This window comes from Thunnus thynnus, chromosome 8 (genome assembly GCF_963924715.1).
Source record: "Thunnus thynnus chromosome 8, fThuThy2.1, whole genome shotgun sequence".
Classification (NCBI taxonomy): Eukaryota; Metazoa; Chordata; class Actinopteri; order Scombriformes; family Scombridae; genus Thunnus; species Thunnus thynnus.
Window position 1 is genome coordinate 12,369,442 of NC_089524.1, and position 16,134 is coordinate 12,385,575.

At 40.0% G+C, this 16,134-nt stretch overlaps 1 protein-coding gene across 2 annotated transcripts in view; it reads left to right on the forward strand.

Moving 5' to 3' along the window:
- dennd1b (DENN/MADD domain containing 1B) overlaps positions 1 to 16,134 on the forward strand; it is a 108,458-nt gene that overhangs the window by 86,805 nt on the left and 5,519 nt on the right. For both annotated transcript variants that reach the window (XM_067596544.1, XM_067596546.1), the window contains 7 exons: positions 1,705 to 1,795; positions 3,127 to 3,167; positions 4,623 to 4,658; positions 5,137 to 5,193; positions 6,597 to 6,686; positions 14,751 to 14,836; positions 15,229 to 15,451. In XM_067596544.1, coding sequence (XP_067452645.1) covers positions 1,705 to 1,795; positions 3,127 to 3,167; positions 4,623 to 4,658; positions 5,137 to 5,193; positions 6,597 to 6,686; positions 14,751 to 14,836; positions 15,229 to 15,451 — 624 coding nt within the window. The remainder of the gene's footprint in view (positions 1 to 1,704; positions 1,796 to 3,126; positions 3,168 to 4,622; positions 4,659 to 5,136; positions 5,194 to 6,596; positions 6,687 to 14,750; positions 14,837 to 15,228; positions 15,452 to 16,134) is intronic.

Below are 16,134 nucleotides of genomic sequence, written 5' to 3' on the forward strand. Positions count from 1 at the left end.
AATCTGCAACCTTACTACTAGATGCCACTAAATCCCACACACTAGTCCTTTAAAACCTATTTCAGGACTGCGCTCACTGTGCTAGGAGCTCCACTGTAAACACCCCCTGAGAACGAAATTGAAATTGCGCCAGTTCATTTTGAAAGAGCAACAGCCAATACCGACCAATGGTGTAACTTCATCACTCAGTGAATCAGTCAGTCAGTGACAGACAGACATTCGGGGTTATAGGGCTGGTCTGTGGCATAACACCTTGAGAATTAATAAAGAATATTGCCGCTGCACGTGTTTTTACACCTGCCCAAGATTAGCCCCAGAATGTCACCAGAAAGAATTATATCCTTGCAGACATTTGCTTACATTACTCACGATGGGGCAGGAAACTAACAGCAATTCGAGGTCAATGTGGTTGTATTTAGTTAACAGAAAACAGTGCACCATGTGTGTGACTAAGTGATCTCCATTCCTATAATTGTTTTGTTGAAATCAAAGATTTTTTATGGTTAGTACACATATATATATTGCAACCAATATTTGTGGCCATGTACAATATGCGGCCTTCCTCTTACATCAGAGTAAATGCTCCTAAATCCAACACATCCTTTGGCCTGTTGTCATTCCAGTCTGCTGCTGCTAATGATTGGAATTTGTTACAAAAAAACACTAAAACTGGATAAGTTTATTTCTTTCACTGCCTTTAAGGGCCTACTTCTGGATATCTTAATGATACTTGTAAATGTTTTTCTTCTGTTTGATTAATTAGACATTCTTCTTTTTTTTGTTGTTTTTTTTTTTGCTTGTTTGTTTGTTTTTTGTCCCCTACTCTCCTTCACTCTTTCAAATGTCTTCTGGCATTTGCCAGGTCATCATTGTAAATAAGAATCTTCTTAATGTCTTGTCTGGTAAGATAAAGGTTAAATTAAAAAAAATTAAAAATAAATATACTGCACATACATAAATACATACAAACGTACACATGTACATACATTACATATGTACATACATACATACATACAAAAACTACATGGACAACATACAAGATCAGCAGTCAGTCAGATCACTGAGCCTATAAACTCGGAGGAAAGCAAAAGTTCTTATAATGAAAAACAAACCTTTTAATGTGTTTGTAACCATTAAAGACATCAGTTTGTTTTTTCTTCGTCCTCCTCACCTCATCCCTGCTTTTATAACGGTTATTACTAAAACTCACAAGATATTTATCATGCTTTAATGTTCAAAGAATGCTGTTATTGTATCATTTACGTATGTGTCAATTTACATGTGTGTTTACTTTTACTTGTGTAACATATTTACGTGCGTTTGTGTGCTTGCGTGAAATGTGTAGCTGTAGCCGTCTTGGCTGTTAGGCCCATATTTATGAGATGGAGTTTTATGCGCTCCATGTTACAAAGGGAGGAAATGAAACTTCCTCATGTCTCAGACAGTGTGCAGCATGTAGTCTGCTGCCCTAATCCCTCACCTGCTACACATTACCAAATCCCTATTACCTGCAAACCACCTAATCTTGGGATGTAGTTTCCGTCAGGTAGGATTAATAACACCCACTTTTGCCTGAGTGTTTGAATCTGTGTCTATGTATGTGTGTGTGTGTGTGTGTGTGTGTGTGTGTCTGTCTGTTTAAGTGTGTCCACATTCTCCCCCTCCTCCCCTCTTTAATAAGCAAGTTGTAATTTATGGTTGTAGTTCATCGACGGACGGCTGGCCAAATTGAACGCAGGCCGCGGCTTCACCGACGTGTTTGAAGAAGAGATCACAGAGGGGGGCTTCTGTGGAAGTGAGTAGTGCCAGACCTGTTCATCAATTAGTCAGATTATATTGATTTGCCATATTTCATGCAAAAGGCAGAAGGTATTGTGCCAAAGTAAGATGTAAGAAGAGTGAACAAAACAAAACCTTTTAAAGTCATAAAAATTAAAAAAAAAAAAAAAAAACAGAAGACATTCAAAACCTTTCAATGGACACATAAAATCGAACTAGTCTCAAAACTTTAAAACATCTAGAGGTACAAAGTAGATAAAACAAAAGTGATACATGGATCAGAAGGGTTTAAAATCATATACTGTAACATTTTTGAATACATTTACAATACGTGAATTTTAAAACATTTTAAAACTGCCCATTGGTTGAGTCATTCTTGAAGAAGCTGTGAGTTGTGAACTCACATGCGACCATATAAAGCACTTATATTAATGCACCGATGAACTGTGTTAGTTTTGGAAGAATATAATGTAATTATGATTGACACAAAAGACAACATCAAGCTTTGAATTATGCCTTGAAGTGGGTCTTTTCAGGCTCCACCTTCCATTGTGAATCGGTTTAATTTGTTATATTTGACATGCGTCTACAATGTCATGTGTTACAAAAAAATCTTCTATTGGAGCTGATAAAAAAGGTTACTTGTAAATCTGGTTGGATGTGGCAAAAGAAGACTGATGAAAGAATTAATAATGTTTTGTCAGCAATGAGTGTCATAACAGGTAGAGACTGTGCCCGAGACATCAGAAGTTTGAGTGTGAAACAAATCCCACAGGAACGCTCAGACAAATTATGTCATTTCGATCCTAACACCTCAGGTTTGAGTCGTATTTACATGGAGGGGAAAAAAAAAAAAGCCAGATGTACCAGCTAAACATTCATCATATTAGTGAGCTTATCAATTATGATCCTGACCCAAACCTACATTGTCATCTGTCATTCCTCTGAAATCTGTGAGAAAATCACAACTTTTATACAGTCCTCCATCCTGCACTTATAATTCCTTTATTTCCCTTTATACACTAATTTTACAATCAACAGTTAATCCTATTCCTTATTTATTTTTTATTATAAAGGAACAAAAGAAGAAAATATCTTTTTAATTTTGCAATTTTTACAGAATAAAGATATGTGTAATCCAAAGATATATCACAGAGCTTTCATTTTTTAAATTTTATCAACCTGTCTTAAATTTGAAAGGCTCAATAATGTGTGTGTGCGTATCTTTCTATAGGACTGTGTCACAGTGTAATATACATAGTTAGCTTTGCTTTTGCAATGTTAATGCAATGCTACTGAGTGCAAAATGATTAATTCATATTCCCTGTGTTTTATACATCCCTTCAGGTAACTCGAGGTCTTATCAGCAATGGATGCACACTGTAAAGGTATTCACAGAATGTCCTGTGTATCATAACTGAATGCTTTTATCTATGGCTTTTTTTAATGTTTCACTCATTTTACTCCCGAGTTATATTTAATTGAAAGCGTGATTGACACGACTAAATGTTTGAAGTCGTGGTGTTGCCTTTGGAGTGAAGGGCTGCTTGAATGTACAGATCCAGCTCGAGTGCAGTTTGGTGTGTGAAGCGGCGCGTGCAGCAGGACAGTGGAGACAGACAGGGAGGGAGACAGGAGTGATTTGACGTGACAAGACGTCCTCCGACATGACATGTTGATCTGGCAGCAAGCACAGGCGTTACTTCGTTGAACCGACCCAAGAACATAGATCTCTCCCTCCTTCTTCATCTCCTTTCCGTCTCTTTCCTCCTCTCCGTTTCCTCACTATCTATCTCTCTTTATCTCCCTCTCTCTCTCTCTCTCTCTCTCTTTTCATCTCTGTCACAGACCCCCCTCTGTCTTTCTCTCTTTCTCACTCACTGAGTATCTCTCCCTCACCCTCCCCTCTCTCCCCCCGCCGTCAGCTAAGGCTGAATTAGTTCTCTAGAGTGCTCTTCAAAGGTTTGTTAAAGTTCACATTTCCTGACTGACAGGGATCTATAAGAGGGGCCTTCACCTCGGCCCCTCTCCTCCTCTCCCTCTGCCGACTTCTGAAATGCTGTCTGCCATTTACTCTGTTTAGCCGTTTAGCCGACGCTTTGTGCTTACACTAAAGACCAAACAGAGAGAGAAAAAGAGTGAGACGCCAAAGGAACTGGGAGAGATGCAGTAAGTCGGAGAGAAAAAGAAGACAGACACAGAGAGATATTGGGTACCATAATGTCAGTCTGCAGAGCTCAAAGTAGAAATCAATCACGCACGGTCCCTTCCATCGCTGTCTTAGTCTGCTTCTAAATAAAAACCTCCTGAATGCTATGAATCATGCAGTTTATCATGGCTCAGCGATATGATACTTTGTCTGGTGTCACCGCTAATTTACTGAAGTTGTATTACAATACTGTTTACAGCTGTAGAGGGAGTTTGACAACGAAAGTTAGGCTTGTGCGCTGGGGTCGCATCATGTGTTTTGAAATTTTGATATTCTTTTTAAACACTGATATACTGTGCATCCCTCTATGGCAAATGAATGCAATAATCAAACAGATGATCAATGTAATGAATTGTGTTCATCTGTTATTCTTTATGTGTAAAATCTCATTATATATGTCAAATAAAAACTTCAATAAATATTTTTCTTAGATCCTCGTAACAGTTTCCTCTATGTCATTAATTTGGACAACAGAAATGTTATAGTAAAGTAGATAAATGATAATGATCCTGTGTGCATATGTCAGTAATTAATATGACACAAATTATGGGGTTGAAATGTGTATATATATGTGTTTAAACTCACTCAAAACGCCTCTAAGTGACTGACTAATAATTTTCTGTGTCTATAACAGAGAGGAGGAGCACTCATCAACACCGCTGTGATAAAGGTACGTTCCTCTGCAAAACTGCGTTAATAGGCGTCTACATCAGTGTAGCTTGATGCACTTCCTTGTTCAATATGTACACACCGTAACTCGAATCATCAAGTCTTGAAAATTCATTGAAATAGAGCTCCGATGATGACACGTTGCACGCTTGCATATATGAGAAATTAGCAACTCTTGCCTGTTTGAAATTGGCTGTGGAGGGAATGGGAGAATTGTTCTTGACTAGACTATGTTTGATGAGCAGCACTGTGTCGTTATGTGCTGTACAATAGGTGGTCAGGGTTCCCTTTCATGTTATTGCCTCCTGTTAGTGTGCGAAGCTCTCTTATCCAGCCTTTTGTCTCTGTGTTTTTGCCACAGGGATCAAAGCCTTTCTTGATGTTACATGAAACCAGAACAGAATGTTAATGCAACATGTTTTGATTAATAATCTGTGGGTGTGCGTATGTGCGCATGTGTGTTTTGTTTTTCCTCCTAGGCCAAGAGTCATGCCAAGAGGGGCATCCGGGACATTAAGGGCAGACTTAAAGCGAGGGTGAGCGGCGCAGACCTTCACACCTCTCTGACTCACGTGCACACACTCGTAGAAGAGCGCATACACACATGTACACATAACTCTGTTCTGAGGCACACGGAGAGACACACGCCCCCCTCATAGAAACAGACAGGAAAGCTGCTTTACATGGAGTGTGTGATTCTGATGCAGGGGCCTTTAATGACTGTTGAAGCCTGCTTAGCGCTTTGTTCAGGGCTGTACATTTTTAACCAACGCCCCTCTGGCTATGGCCTGTCATGTCATCCGAGCCCTGGCCCCTCTTTCTCTTTTATTGTCTGCATATTTCATCAGTAAGCCTGTGATTTCCTCAAAGCTAATGTAACGAGGTGTATGTTTCCATAAGCCTGATGGATTTGATAAGGCAATAGCAGTTTGATCTGTCAGTGGGAAATTGAGGAGAGATGGCACTGATGATGAACAAGAGGAGTTTGCAGTGTTCTGCAAAGTGTATGCACACACAAACACGCGTGCACAGCCAGGAGTGGCAAATAGAAATGCTTAAATCTATTTGATTCTGAAGTTAAACAGATTTCCAAGGCTTTCAGAAGACAAATTAATTCTAGTTCTTAGGAGCACACTTATTCTGCAAAGCTTTTATGTTTCTGCCAGCTGTAGACATCTACACTAGGACACTAAAAGGACAAACATATTGACATTCAACTGATTATTGTTGTTATAACCTGCTAGAGAAAAAGTTTTAAGGCTAATTTCTGTTATTGTCAAAAAAAAAAATCCCATGAAGACCAAAAATAACAATGCATCTCTTAATACTTTATGATTCACTACCATGTCTGTGACTCTTGAGACTAATTTCCTAAAACAGCTGGGCACTGTAGTTTTTAGCAAGCATTATTCAAATATGAGTAAATAGCGTATTTGTTGGGGACTATTTTCAGCTGCGGATTTGGTGCGTAATGAGCATTTATGGGATGTATGTACATGTGTGTGTAAACTACTCAAAGTAAACTACAGTGCCCATATTTGTTGTAATAAAAATGACACCCAGTGCAACGGTGGGTTTGGCAGACTTTAGCAACACAGGCAACACTTGTTAGTCGGATTATTTTATTGTTGGTTTTGTTTTTTCATGGGATTTTTTTTTGACAATAAGAAAAATATTGACACTCCCACTTAAACTTTCATAAATGTCACTGAGAAATAGCAGCAAACTGGACAAATAGCAGCATTTCTTCAGTTCAGAAACCTATTGGATGAACTTTTATATGGTAGAAATGCATCACATGTGTTGCGGTTTGGACCTTTCACATTTATGCAAACATACAGGATTCGTAAAACTCACTGATATTTTAGTTATGATGATAGTTTAATTCATGTATAACACAAAATATCTAAGATTTATATTCATCATTTCTTCCTATCAGGAAGAAGAAGAAGAGGGGATGACTATCTGTGCAGGGTCTCCCACCAGCACCAAGAGCCTGTCTCCAAGGAGACTGCAGAAGATGAGACGGGTATGATACACACACACACACACACACACACGCACGCACATCAGTAAATGAGTTAACTACAGCTACACTGATCATACCAGAGCTCAGTTTTCACTTGATCGACATGGATGCAGTGTTCCACTTCTGTACTCCTTCCGTCCACTTTTTCTTCTCATTCCTTTCTTTTCTCCATCTCCACATCACTCTCTCTTTCTCTTTTATCTCCATCCCTCTCCTGTCTCTCCCCCTTTCTCCCCCTACTCGCTCTCTCTCTCTCTCCCTCTCTCTCCCTTGTAACAACTCTTGGAAGCACATTAGTTTGTCAGGGTGCCAAATGTAATGATAAGCATTTTTTTTTTCCTTTCAACGCACTCATGTTGTACATTCAGTATTTTTCTCTGAACAGCACGGACAGTAGAAGCAACTCATCTGCTGGTCAGCATTTCCTCTGAAGAATTTGCTTTTGCACCATAAGTGGGTAGCACGTTTTTTTTTTTTTCTTCTTCTTTGTTGTGTGCAGAACTGGCATGCGATGTGCAAGCACATGCGCGCTCACAAACTACGCATTCATCAATAAATTCATCAGGAGAGTTAACATTTGAAAAATCCGAACATTGTAGTGTGCTATAAATGTAAATGTTCACATATATCTCTTAGCTTTGAAAGTTTAGTTTCAAGTAATTAAAATTGCACACTTCTGTACAGTACTGAACACATGCACACAGCCTCAGGGATACTAGTTATATCTCCCACCTCATATCTTTACCTCTGTACTCACAGCTGGAGCTCTTCCACCTCTTACTGCTAAATAAAAAAAAAAAAGTAGACTCCCAATTCAGCTTAAAAAAAAACACACACACACACACACAAAAAAAAAACCCTGCCTGCATGCACACGCTGACATTTTGGTCACAGTCATGTAAGAGTGTGATTAGGAGAGGTTGTGCTGTCTCTAATTAGCGTTGTGTTTCCTGTGTGTGTGATGAGGCTGGAAAGCCTTAGCGCAGAGGAAGGTGTGACGGCCGGGGAGAGGAGAGGAACGGCAATTAGGGCTTTTCTAAAAGCCTCCTCGGACACCCTCCCCCAGCTAATGCACACACAAAGCTGGGCCAACACACACATGAACACACACACACACACACAGATTAACAGTTAACATGCAATTGATGTGTGCACACACCCACAAACACGGGCACACCATATTCAGGATATACACACACACGCTCACACCCCTGTCCCTGCCATTGAGGCCTGTTCACTGCCACAGTAACGGGTCCCTGGAGACCACTGGAAGAGGCACACACAGGACACAGGATAGCATGTCCCAGAGCACTGGTTTTGTGTGTGTGTTTGTGTTTGTATATAGTCCATTTGATTCTCTATACACAATGCTCTTGCCATTCTGCTTTTTTTAACTTTGCCTTCCTTCCATTACTTTTTATAAACATTATAGTTTATAACTCTGGTATATCAGTATATTCGCCCGGCCCATACACATTAAAAACCCCTTTCCAAACCCTCCTGGGTTTTGTGTCTAAAAAGTCTGACAACCCAAGATTCTTTTCTGTCAACTGAAGCTAAGACTGAAAATTGAGAAGCCTAGAAAGCCCTGATAATTTATGGCCTGTCAGTGTGCAATAACCCCTGAAAGATTGAAACTCTCCAAAACATTTGTCAGGACATTCTTCTGGAAATGTTTGATGCTTTCAGTGTTTTGTTGGTTTTCAGAATAGTCCCATTAGTTTGTTTTCTGTCATTACACAAAAATTAAAGCAGAGTAATTATACAAGAAAATTAACTCATTCCCATAAAAAATGTTTATGCTAAATTCAGGAAGAAAAAATCTGGAAAATCATTTGGCAAGAATATAATAAAATAAAGATACTTTTAGGTTTAAGTTGCTACCTTTTGTACTTTTACTTTTAACTGGCTGCTTAAAGCACACCGTAATTACATTGCAGTTATAGGAAGTCATAGCTATTGTTCTTACTGCGTCTTACCTCGCTGCGTCTCTCACCTTTCTTTTGTTTTTTTTATCTGAGATTGCCTCCTATGAAATCTCGATACTGTTGTTCTGCCCACAGCTGTCTTGACCAGGTGCACAAGAAATTGATCTCTGTGGGACTAACCTGGTTAAATGAAGGTTAAGTATAATGAAAAAAATAGAAAAACGTACCTTTATCCACACACCTGCCCACACACAGGCTCCTATAGAGCTGTGCCTAAACCTACCCGCATTTTCTATAAAATATGGTCTCACTCCCTGTCTGTAGACATACCAAGGTCTCGCCTCTGTCCATACAATCCACTTCGTCTCATCCTGGCATTAACAATCTTTAAGTTCAACTTTAAAATGTTCAAATATTTAAAATAAGAAAGAAATATTACTTGTCTTCTTTTTAATGAAGGTGGAAATATATTGAAGCAAGAGCAATGATTCTGCTTATTTAAAGATATTCAACACTAAGCTCACCTCATTATTTACTATAAGACAAACCAAATAACATATTGACATATTTTTTTGTATTATATCCTTGGCTACACCTCCTCCCGGTATCCTCTCCGCGTGTCCATTCCTTTGACCAAGTGACCAACAAAGGCTTATTCACCTGCTGCATAAATTCAGAAATATTTTGTGCTGTCATAATCTCAAAAAATGTGATCTGATTAAAGAAATTCCATACTCTATGAAAAGAAAAAGGCTGATACATTTTTATCATTCATTTTCAGAAAACCCCTCCATGTCTGTCCTTGAAATGAAATGAATGATCAGGGAGTAGCTCCTTTAATTAATCATAGCAAAGTAATGAGAGTAATGAAATTCATATTCTATTTGATCAGCCAACACATGTACCAAAGTGAAAGTGCTGCTGTCATATGCATACATATTTCAGCTGTATCCGGCAATGTGGGTGATTTGTAGTGTTTGGTGAGCTTGTTGATTAAGAACGGAGGAGTAATCCTTTCGTGTGACAAAAAACAAGACTGAATTGGACTGCTGACTTCTTGTCTGATACAACAAACAACAACTATTGTTCTGGCTTCTGAATGGGTTTGTGTGTGAGTGCCACATCTGGTTTTGAGATTCTGTTACAGATTTAGTGTAGTTGGTGTTTGTTTATGTGTGTGCCGCTGCGATATTGTGCTGTAAGCGTCTGCAGATACTGTATAAAGTGTATCTTTACCCAAGCATTTTCTTTTACATGAGCATGTATGTGTGTGCATGTACACAAACATGCATGCATTTAGCAGTTTGCCTCAGGTTGGAGGCAACAGAGTGACAGCTGTAAAGAGAGCAGAGGAGTGTAGAGGTTGGGACAGTGTAATGGACAATGACAGCCAGCAGGCTTGTGGCTGGGCTCAGCCCCAGGCTCTGGGCTCTTCACCTGGTGGGGCAGGAGATATGCCAGCCCGGAAAACACCACACAGCTCAGGGTGGAGGGGAAATAGGGAGCTAACACAGATGTAAATCAGAGGAACAAAGTCACATGGATACTTCAGTGTGTAAAGGCTGCAGTGTGTGTGTGTGTGTGTGTGTGTGTGTGTGTGTGTGTGTGTGTGTGTGTGTGTGTGTGTGTGTGTGTGTGTGTGTGTGTGTGTGTGTGAGAGAGAGAGAGAATCCATGGTTGGATGTGTTTTTGTGTGTTCCATCAGTGGGAGACAGCTCATGTGTTCATGGCCAGTGGACACATATGTACACTGTACACATGACTTGTGAAGTGTCTGTGTTTGTGCGATGATGATTTCAGGATGAAGAACTATCACTTGTCTCGGAGTTAAACACGCTTACACTAATATGTATTTTTAATACAACAACACTTAACTTGAAGTATTGCGCATAACACATTATATAGCCAATGAGTGTGCATTCTATTCAGTATATGACTGAAAATGCTATAACATGGACTGTATGCACAAGCAATGTAAACATAATAGCTAATAACTTTTTAAAAGTATATTCGTGTAAGGTAGATTATAGCGCATACGGCATATGTTGGTTATAATTCATAATAATGACATTTTTGATATGTTTCTAAATTGAAAACGGCTCAAATATGCTCATAATGTTCAGTGTACAATTAATATTGAGGATAAATATTGCTGGTTGACTGTTAAGACGCCTCACAATGAACTTTAAATACAGTGGCGCTGTCCATACAGTAGCTATGTGAGCGGCTGTGTGTTCACGCGATTATTTGTATGTGTTGTAGCCTCTACTTCACTGAGTTTCGCCCCACTTCAGACACCCAACTGGCTTCCTCACTGAAACCAAAGTGCCATCTCCTGGCACATTCAAAGTACTGCACTGCAGCCATTCACAGAAAGACACCTGGTGATTTTACTGGATGAGTTTAGTTTAGTCAAGTAGAATGAGCATAATGCACATTTCCCTTCTTTCATATGGCTCCTGTTTTAAGCGAAAAGGAAGTGGGCTTTCAGCAACAGCCAGTTGGACAGATGAGCAGTAGATCTCGCCTCAAACGCTGTTTTTTTCCCCCCCTTTCGAGTGAGCAGCTCTTAAACAGGCAGACACAGACTTGGCCGTACTTCTGCAAAGGCTCTGATTCTCCCCAAGGTTTGTTTGCATTTTACCGGCATCTCTTTATAGACTCTGCCAAGCTATGAGATCAGTGCCCACTCAGAAATACCATATGAAATGTATAATGTAATACTGGCTATTAAAGTCCACTAGCGTTTGGCCCTGTCACAGAGAGGCATAGTTGTTCCTCATAACCATTCATGCAGGGAAGGAAGGGAAGAGGAAAGGAAAGTTTGTTTCTCCAAATGCAGCTACTAAAATGGATGGTGATGACTATTTTCCTCTCATAACCACAGAAATGAAATATAATTTGTTGTATCAAATCTGAAGACTTTTTTGAGGCCCCTTAGATATATTTAATACCTTTGCTTATTGTATTAGGAGGCTCAGGGTATAAAGGTTTAGGGTAGAAGATTACTTAGTCATGTTTACAGTTCTACCCTCATTTACTGGCAGTCCCGGACTGTAAAGGCATGTAATCTGCACTGAAGATATAGTGTGTGTTTTATTTTTTCGTCTGAAGCCTGAACTAAAGGTAATCAAGATTCCTTTACTTCTTTAGCCAAGTACTCAGGAAATCAGATCAAAGCATTAAAATAACAAAATAACATAAAAATAATAAAGAAATGTTTCCCTCAGAGAAGAAAAGAGTGCAAGAGATGTCAATTTTTTTTCCCTTGATTTAAGAAACACAAGAGGCTTCTCTCCCTCTTCCAAAATACTGGTTTGAGCTAGTTTTACTGAAATAACCGGACCATTTTTATTATTTTCATGACTCCTTTTGCTCTGCTGTATCTTCCCCTGACTGGTTCGCTCTCGGTCTCAGCGTTCTGTGCAGTCTCACTTGTGGCGACGTAGTGGAGAGGAAGGAAGCAAGAACCAGACCGACTGAAATGGTGACATCTGTCACTGACAGCTGAGTGATGGAGGGAGGAAATGGGAGACAGGAAGGCATGGCGGGGAGAGTCACTTTTTTTTTCATTTTCAACTTTCAGCTTCTCATTAGCCGACAGCGTGAAGCTAATGAAGGAGCAGTATGATAATCTGTTGTTCTGCTATTTCATGCTTTCCGCTGTCCTGTCAGGCCTGGGGAGGTACGGGATGGTGGCTGAGCTGTCATAGCTTCAACACGGGACCCGTTTGCACTGGTTGAGAATATCTCATTGTGAATGTCTAAAATTTGAAGTGTCCTCAAAAAAATATTTTTGTTTTATTGTTGTTTTTTTTACATTGACACACAGTACGACAAATTTCACAAATCTCACATCGACAGGTCTTGAGCAACAGTAATATTATATTCAAGTAACGTAACGGAGAAAAGCACACTTTGTATCTCACATTACAAGTAAAATTAATACAATATGTTTGCCATTCTGAAAAAGTATCATAAACCAACTCCTGTGCCAAATGTGGCGCTTCGCTATCGTAAAATGCTCAGTTGTTGTAAATAGTTTAATCTTAACTGCCGCGCTAAAGGGTCACAGTGAAGAGAGGGAATGACAAATTGATAAAGCCGTGAAGTGAGGTACCATCCATTTACTGCTCCCTATGGAACTTCCTTTTGGGTAGACGGCACCAAAGCTGTAACAGAGATCAGAGGGCCAGGCTTCATGACCTGTGTCTGGTTGTGTTTGGGTTCACCTTGCTTTAATAAACACCTAGACGCAGAGAGAGGCCCTGCTTCCCTAAACACAGCTCTGTTGCTCAAATGAACAGTCTAAATAACTGCACGCACCATGAACATACATTGCATGTGTTTATAGTGTTTGTGTGCAAGTATTTCTGTCCAAAGCCCACCCTCCCCAAGTGTCTCACAGGTGCATCTCCGCTCTGTCGGCCCGCTTTGGCTGGCTGGCATGTCAGCCTGGTCCCAGATTTACTGCCCTGACACAGGAATCCATTAAAGGCTGTTTAGGGATCCCAGGCCCGAGCCCCTCTGAAATCTCTTTCATTATAGCTCCAAGCTACCATGGAAGGGGAGCGGGTTGGCCAATCAGCAGTGCCACCACATGTGTTCGTGTTTAGCCCGATGGCTGAGAGGCTTAAGTGGCTACTGCACACATCTCCTCCGCTGACTTTTATGGAGAAAATGGCACTTTAACTCTTTGTGTTTTTGTAATAGGGTGTGTATGCGACTGAGTGTGTGTGTCTTCCCTGGCCGAACACAGGCCCTAAATGAGGCCAGGCCAGCCACACGTTACATTCCGCCTGTCTGGCTGGCACTGCGTCGGCTAATCAAGACCGGCTTGGTTCACGGTTCCAATACTGACACCCCACCCTCCCCTCTATTCCCATCATTCTTTGGGGCTTTGAGGAATCTTTCCTCACCTTTCAATATTTCCTTCCTTCCTTTTCATCATTCATTCATTACTTTCCTTCCATCATTCTTTTGGTTTTGTGTTCATTTGTGTTTCTGACTATTCTTCCACCTTCCTGTCTCTGAAAGCACAAACACTACTCTCTGTGCTTCTTAAACACTCGCTGTCTTCTCTGCTCACTTTTAGGGTTGTGAGAGACCTTTTCCTCAGTGATGGGCTTTGATAACGTGGCTAAGTTTACAGAGAAGCATGTAGAGAAAAATAAAAGGTGGAGTGTAAAAAAAAAACAAAAAAAACAGGGAAAACATTGCGGTGCCCCCCCACCCCCCATTTTGTAAGAGTAACTTCCTGCTGCTAACGCACATATGGATTGTTAACAGTGCTAGCATGTTAACTGTACCCCATGAGTACTGTACTTGTGTGTTGAAAAAACCCACTGAAGGACAATTTGAGATATTAAGGAGGTGAGCAGCAATATGTAAGAAGATAAATAGACAAAATGAAGAGAGTGTCAATTAGAAAGTGAGAGATAGTGCTAACATAAGCGAACATGCACACGCAGTGAGAGAGGAACATGTGCGTCTTAGTGGAAGGCATGTTAATAAGTGGCCTGGGGCAGATTTGTGCTCCCATGGGGAGAGTCCTGCCCCGCTCTGTAAAGCTTATGTCTCTTCTTTAACCCGCCCATTAAACATGGTACACAGGTGGCTTATTAAACCCACTGTGTCAGACAACTACAGTACACACTGATCATTCAACACGCTACACTGACAAATACAATCACGTGCATTGGTGTCGTAATGCAAATGATTAATGCAGTTTCCCATATCCTTGCTCGTAGTGGTTAAGTGCCTTGTAGTTCACATAGAATGCTGAGTTTGATAAAATACTTCAGGGGATCTTAAAGATTTTTATCCCTAGACCCAAATTTGACAAATTTAGTCTCAACCCTTAGGGTCCAGGCCCATTAAAACAAGCTAGTATTCCTATCTTATTGGGACCCACCAGACCTGCAGCTTTTGTCTTTTGGGTCCAAAGTCGTAGTTTTATGAAAAGCTGTATTTCAGCAGAACACTATATTTTGTTTAGACTCAAGATTTATAACAGGAGACTTGCATCTTTAAGCTGAGACCACCCCCCCCCTCCTCCTGGGTCCACTTATTTTGCTTTATCATTTTATTCTTTGTGTCTAACTACATCCAATTGCTGTGTTATTCTCATTAACAGCACAACTTAAACAAGTTTCCCGTGAGCATGGGCCCTCGGGATCTTGGCTACGGGCTCGATGATGATGAGCTGGACAGTGCGAGCAAGTAAGTACTCCTGTTTTTATGACCTATAGCTATTTTCATGTTGTTTCAAGTATGTATGTCAAGATATGATAACGTCTGCAGGTTGACTGATACATTTTATTTTTAACAAAGTTGACAAGAGAAAAGTGCTTTTCCAAGCAGATTCCATGTTTTTTACTCATGATAATACTGCCCCCAAGTGGACATGTTTAGTAACAGCATAAGACGTGTCAACCATACACTGTAACTGCTTATTTCCAAAGAATCTCACAGTCTAAATGTTGACCTGTTGTCCAGTAATACAATTCCCATCTTGATGTTCTCTAAAAAGTTTTTATGTTAAACATGACATTTAATAATGTTCTCACTCAGATGTAAGGACTGTTAAGCACTGCTGTCTCTTCCAAACGCAGGATCTCCTCAGAGGACAGCGGGGATGTTCCTTCATACATCGAGGACAGCGATGACTCTTACTCGCTTGAACTCGACATTGAACCAGCCCGCTCAGGCCAGATGAACCTGCTGGAGGAGATCCTGGACTCTCTCAACACCACAACAATGGAGCAAGGCAAACTCAGCGCTGCCAAGAGCCTGGACTTCTTCAGATCCATGGATGATTTAGACTACAAAGTCCCGGTAAGAAAGACAGAGGGAGCAAGACTAAATCATTGGAAGAGCTGTCATTTAAATATGGGATCAAGAGGGTAGAGAAGATTTAAGTCTCCAACTATGTTCAGAAATATGAGGATAGATTGTTGTTGATAGATGGTTAAAGATAGAAAGTTATGAAATCTGGATGTCACTCATGTCTTAAAAAGGTCTTAAAACATTATATTGGGCTCTTTCAAATAGTTTACTTCCACTTTACAGTATGCTTTGCTTTTTTACACAGTATCTTTACAATTATATCTAATAACCCTTTTAGTCCCAAGCCAAAAACTCTTTTTTTTTTTACCACAAGTGCTTCCATTTATCTGCTACTCAAAGTCTATTATTAGCTGCAAATGTGGCTTTATTGCACACACTCTTTTTTAGGATTACCAGTCCTATTTAGAAATTAAGAAATATCTGACATGAATAATCATCCTCAAAATTCTTGGGTTAATTACATGTAAAAATTTAGAAATATTTAGTGATATTTCACAATGCTCAAGGTGTCAAATATAACTGTTCAGTACATAGCATTAATCTAACTAATCAGTGAAATCTGTGAGGTTTTTGGCTCAACTGACAGAAACTAATAAAAAAGTGACTTACTCTGGTTTTAGCCAAGTCAAACATGTCACTAACCACTCTGAGTTCATATGGGTCAAAGGTCA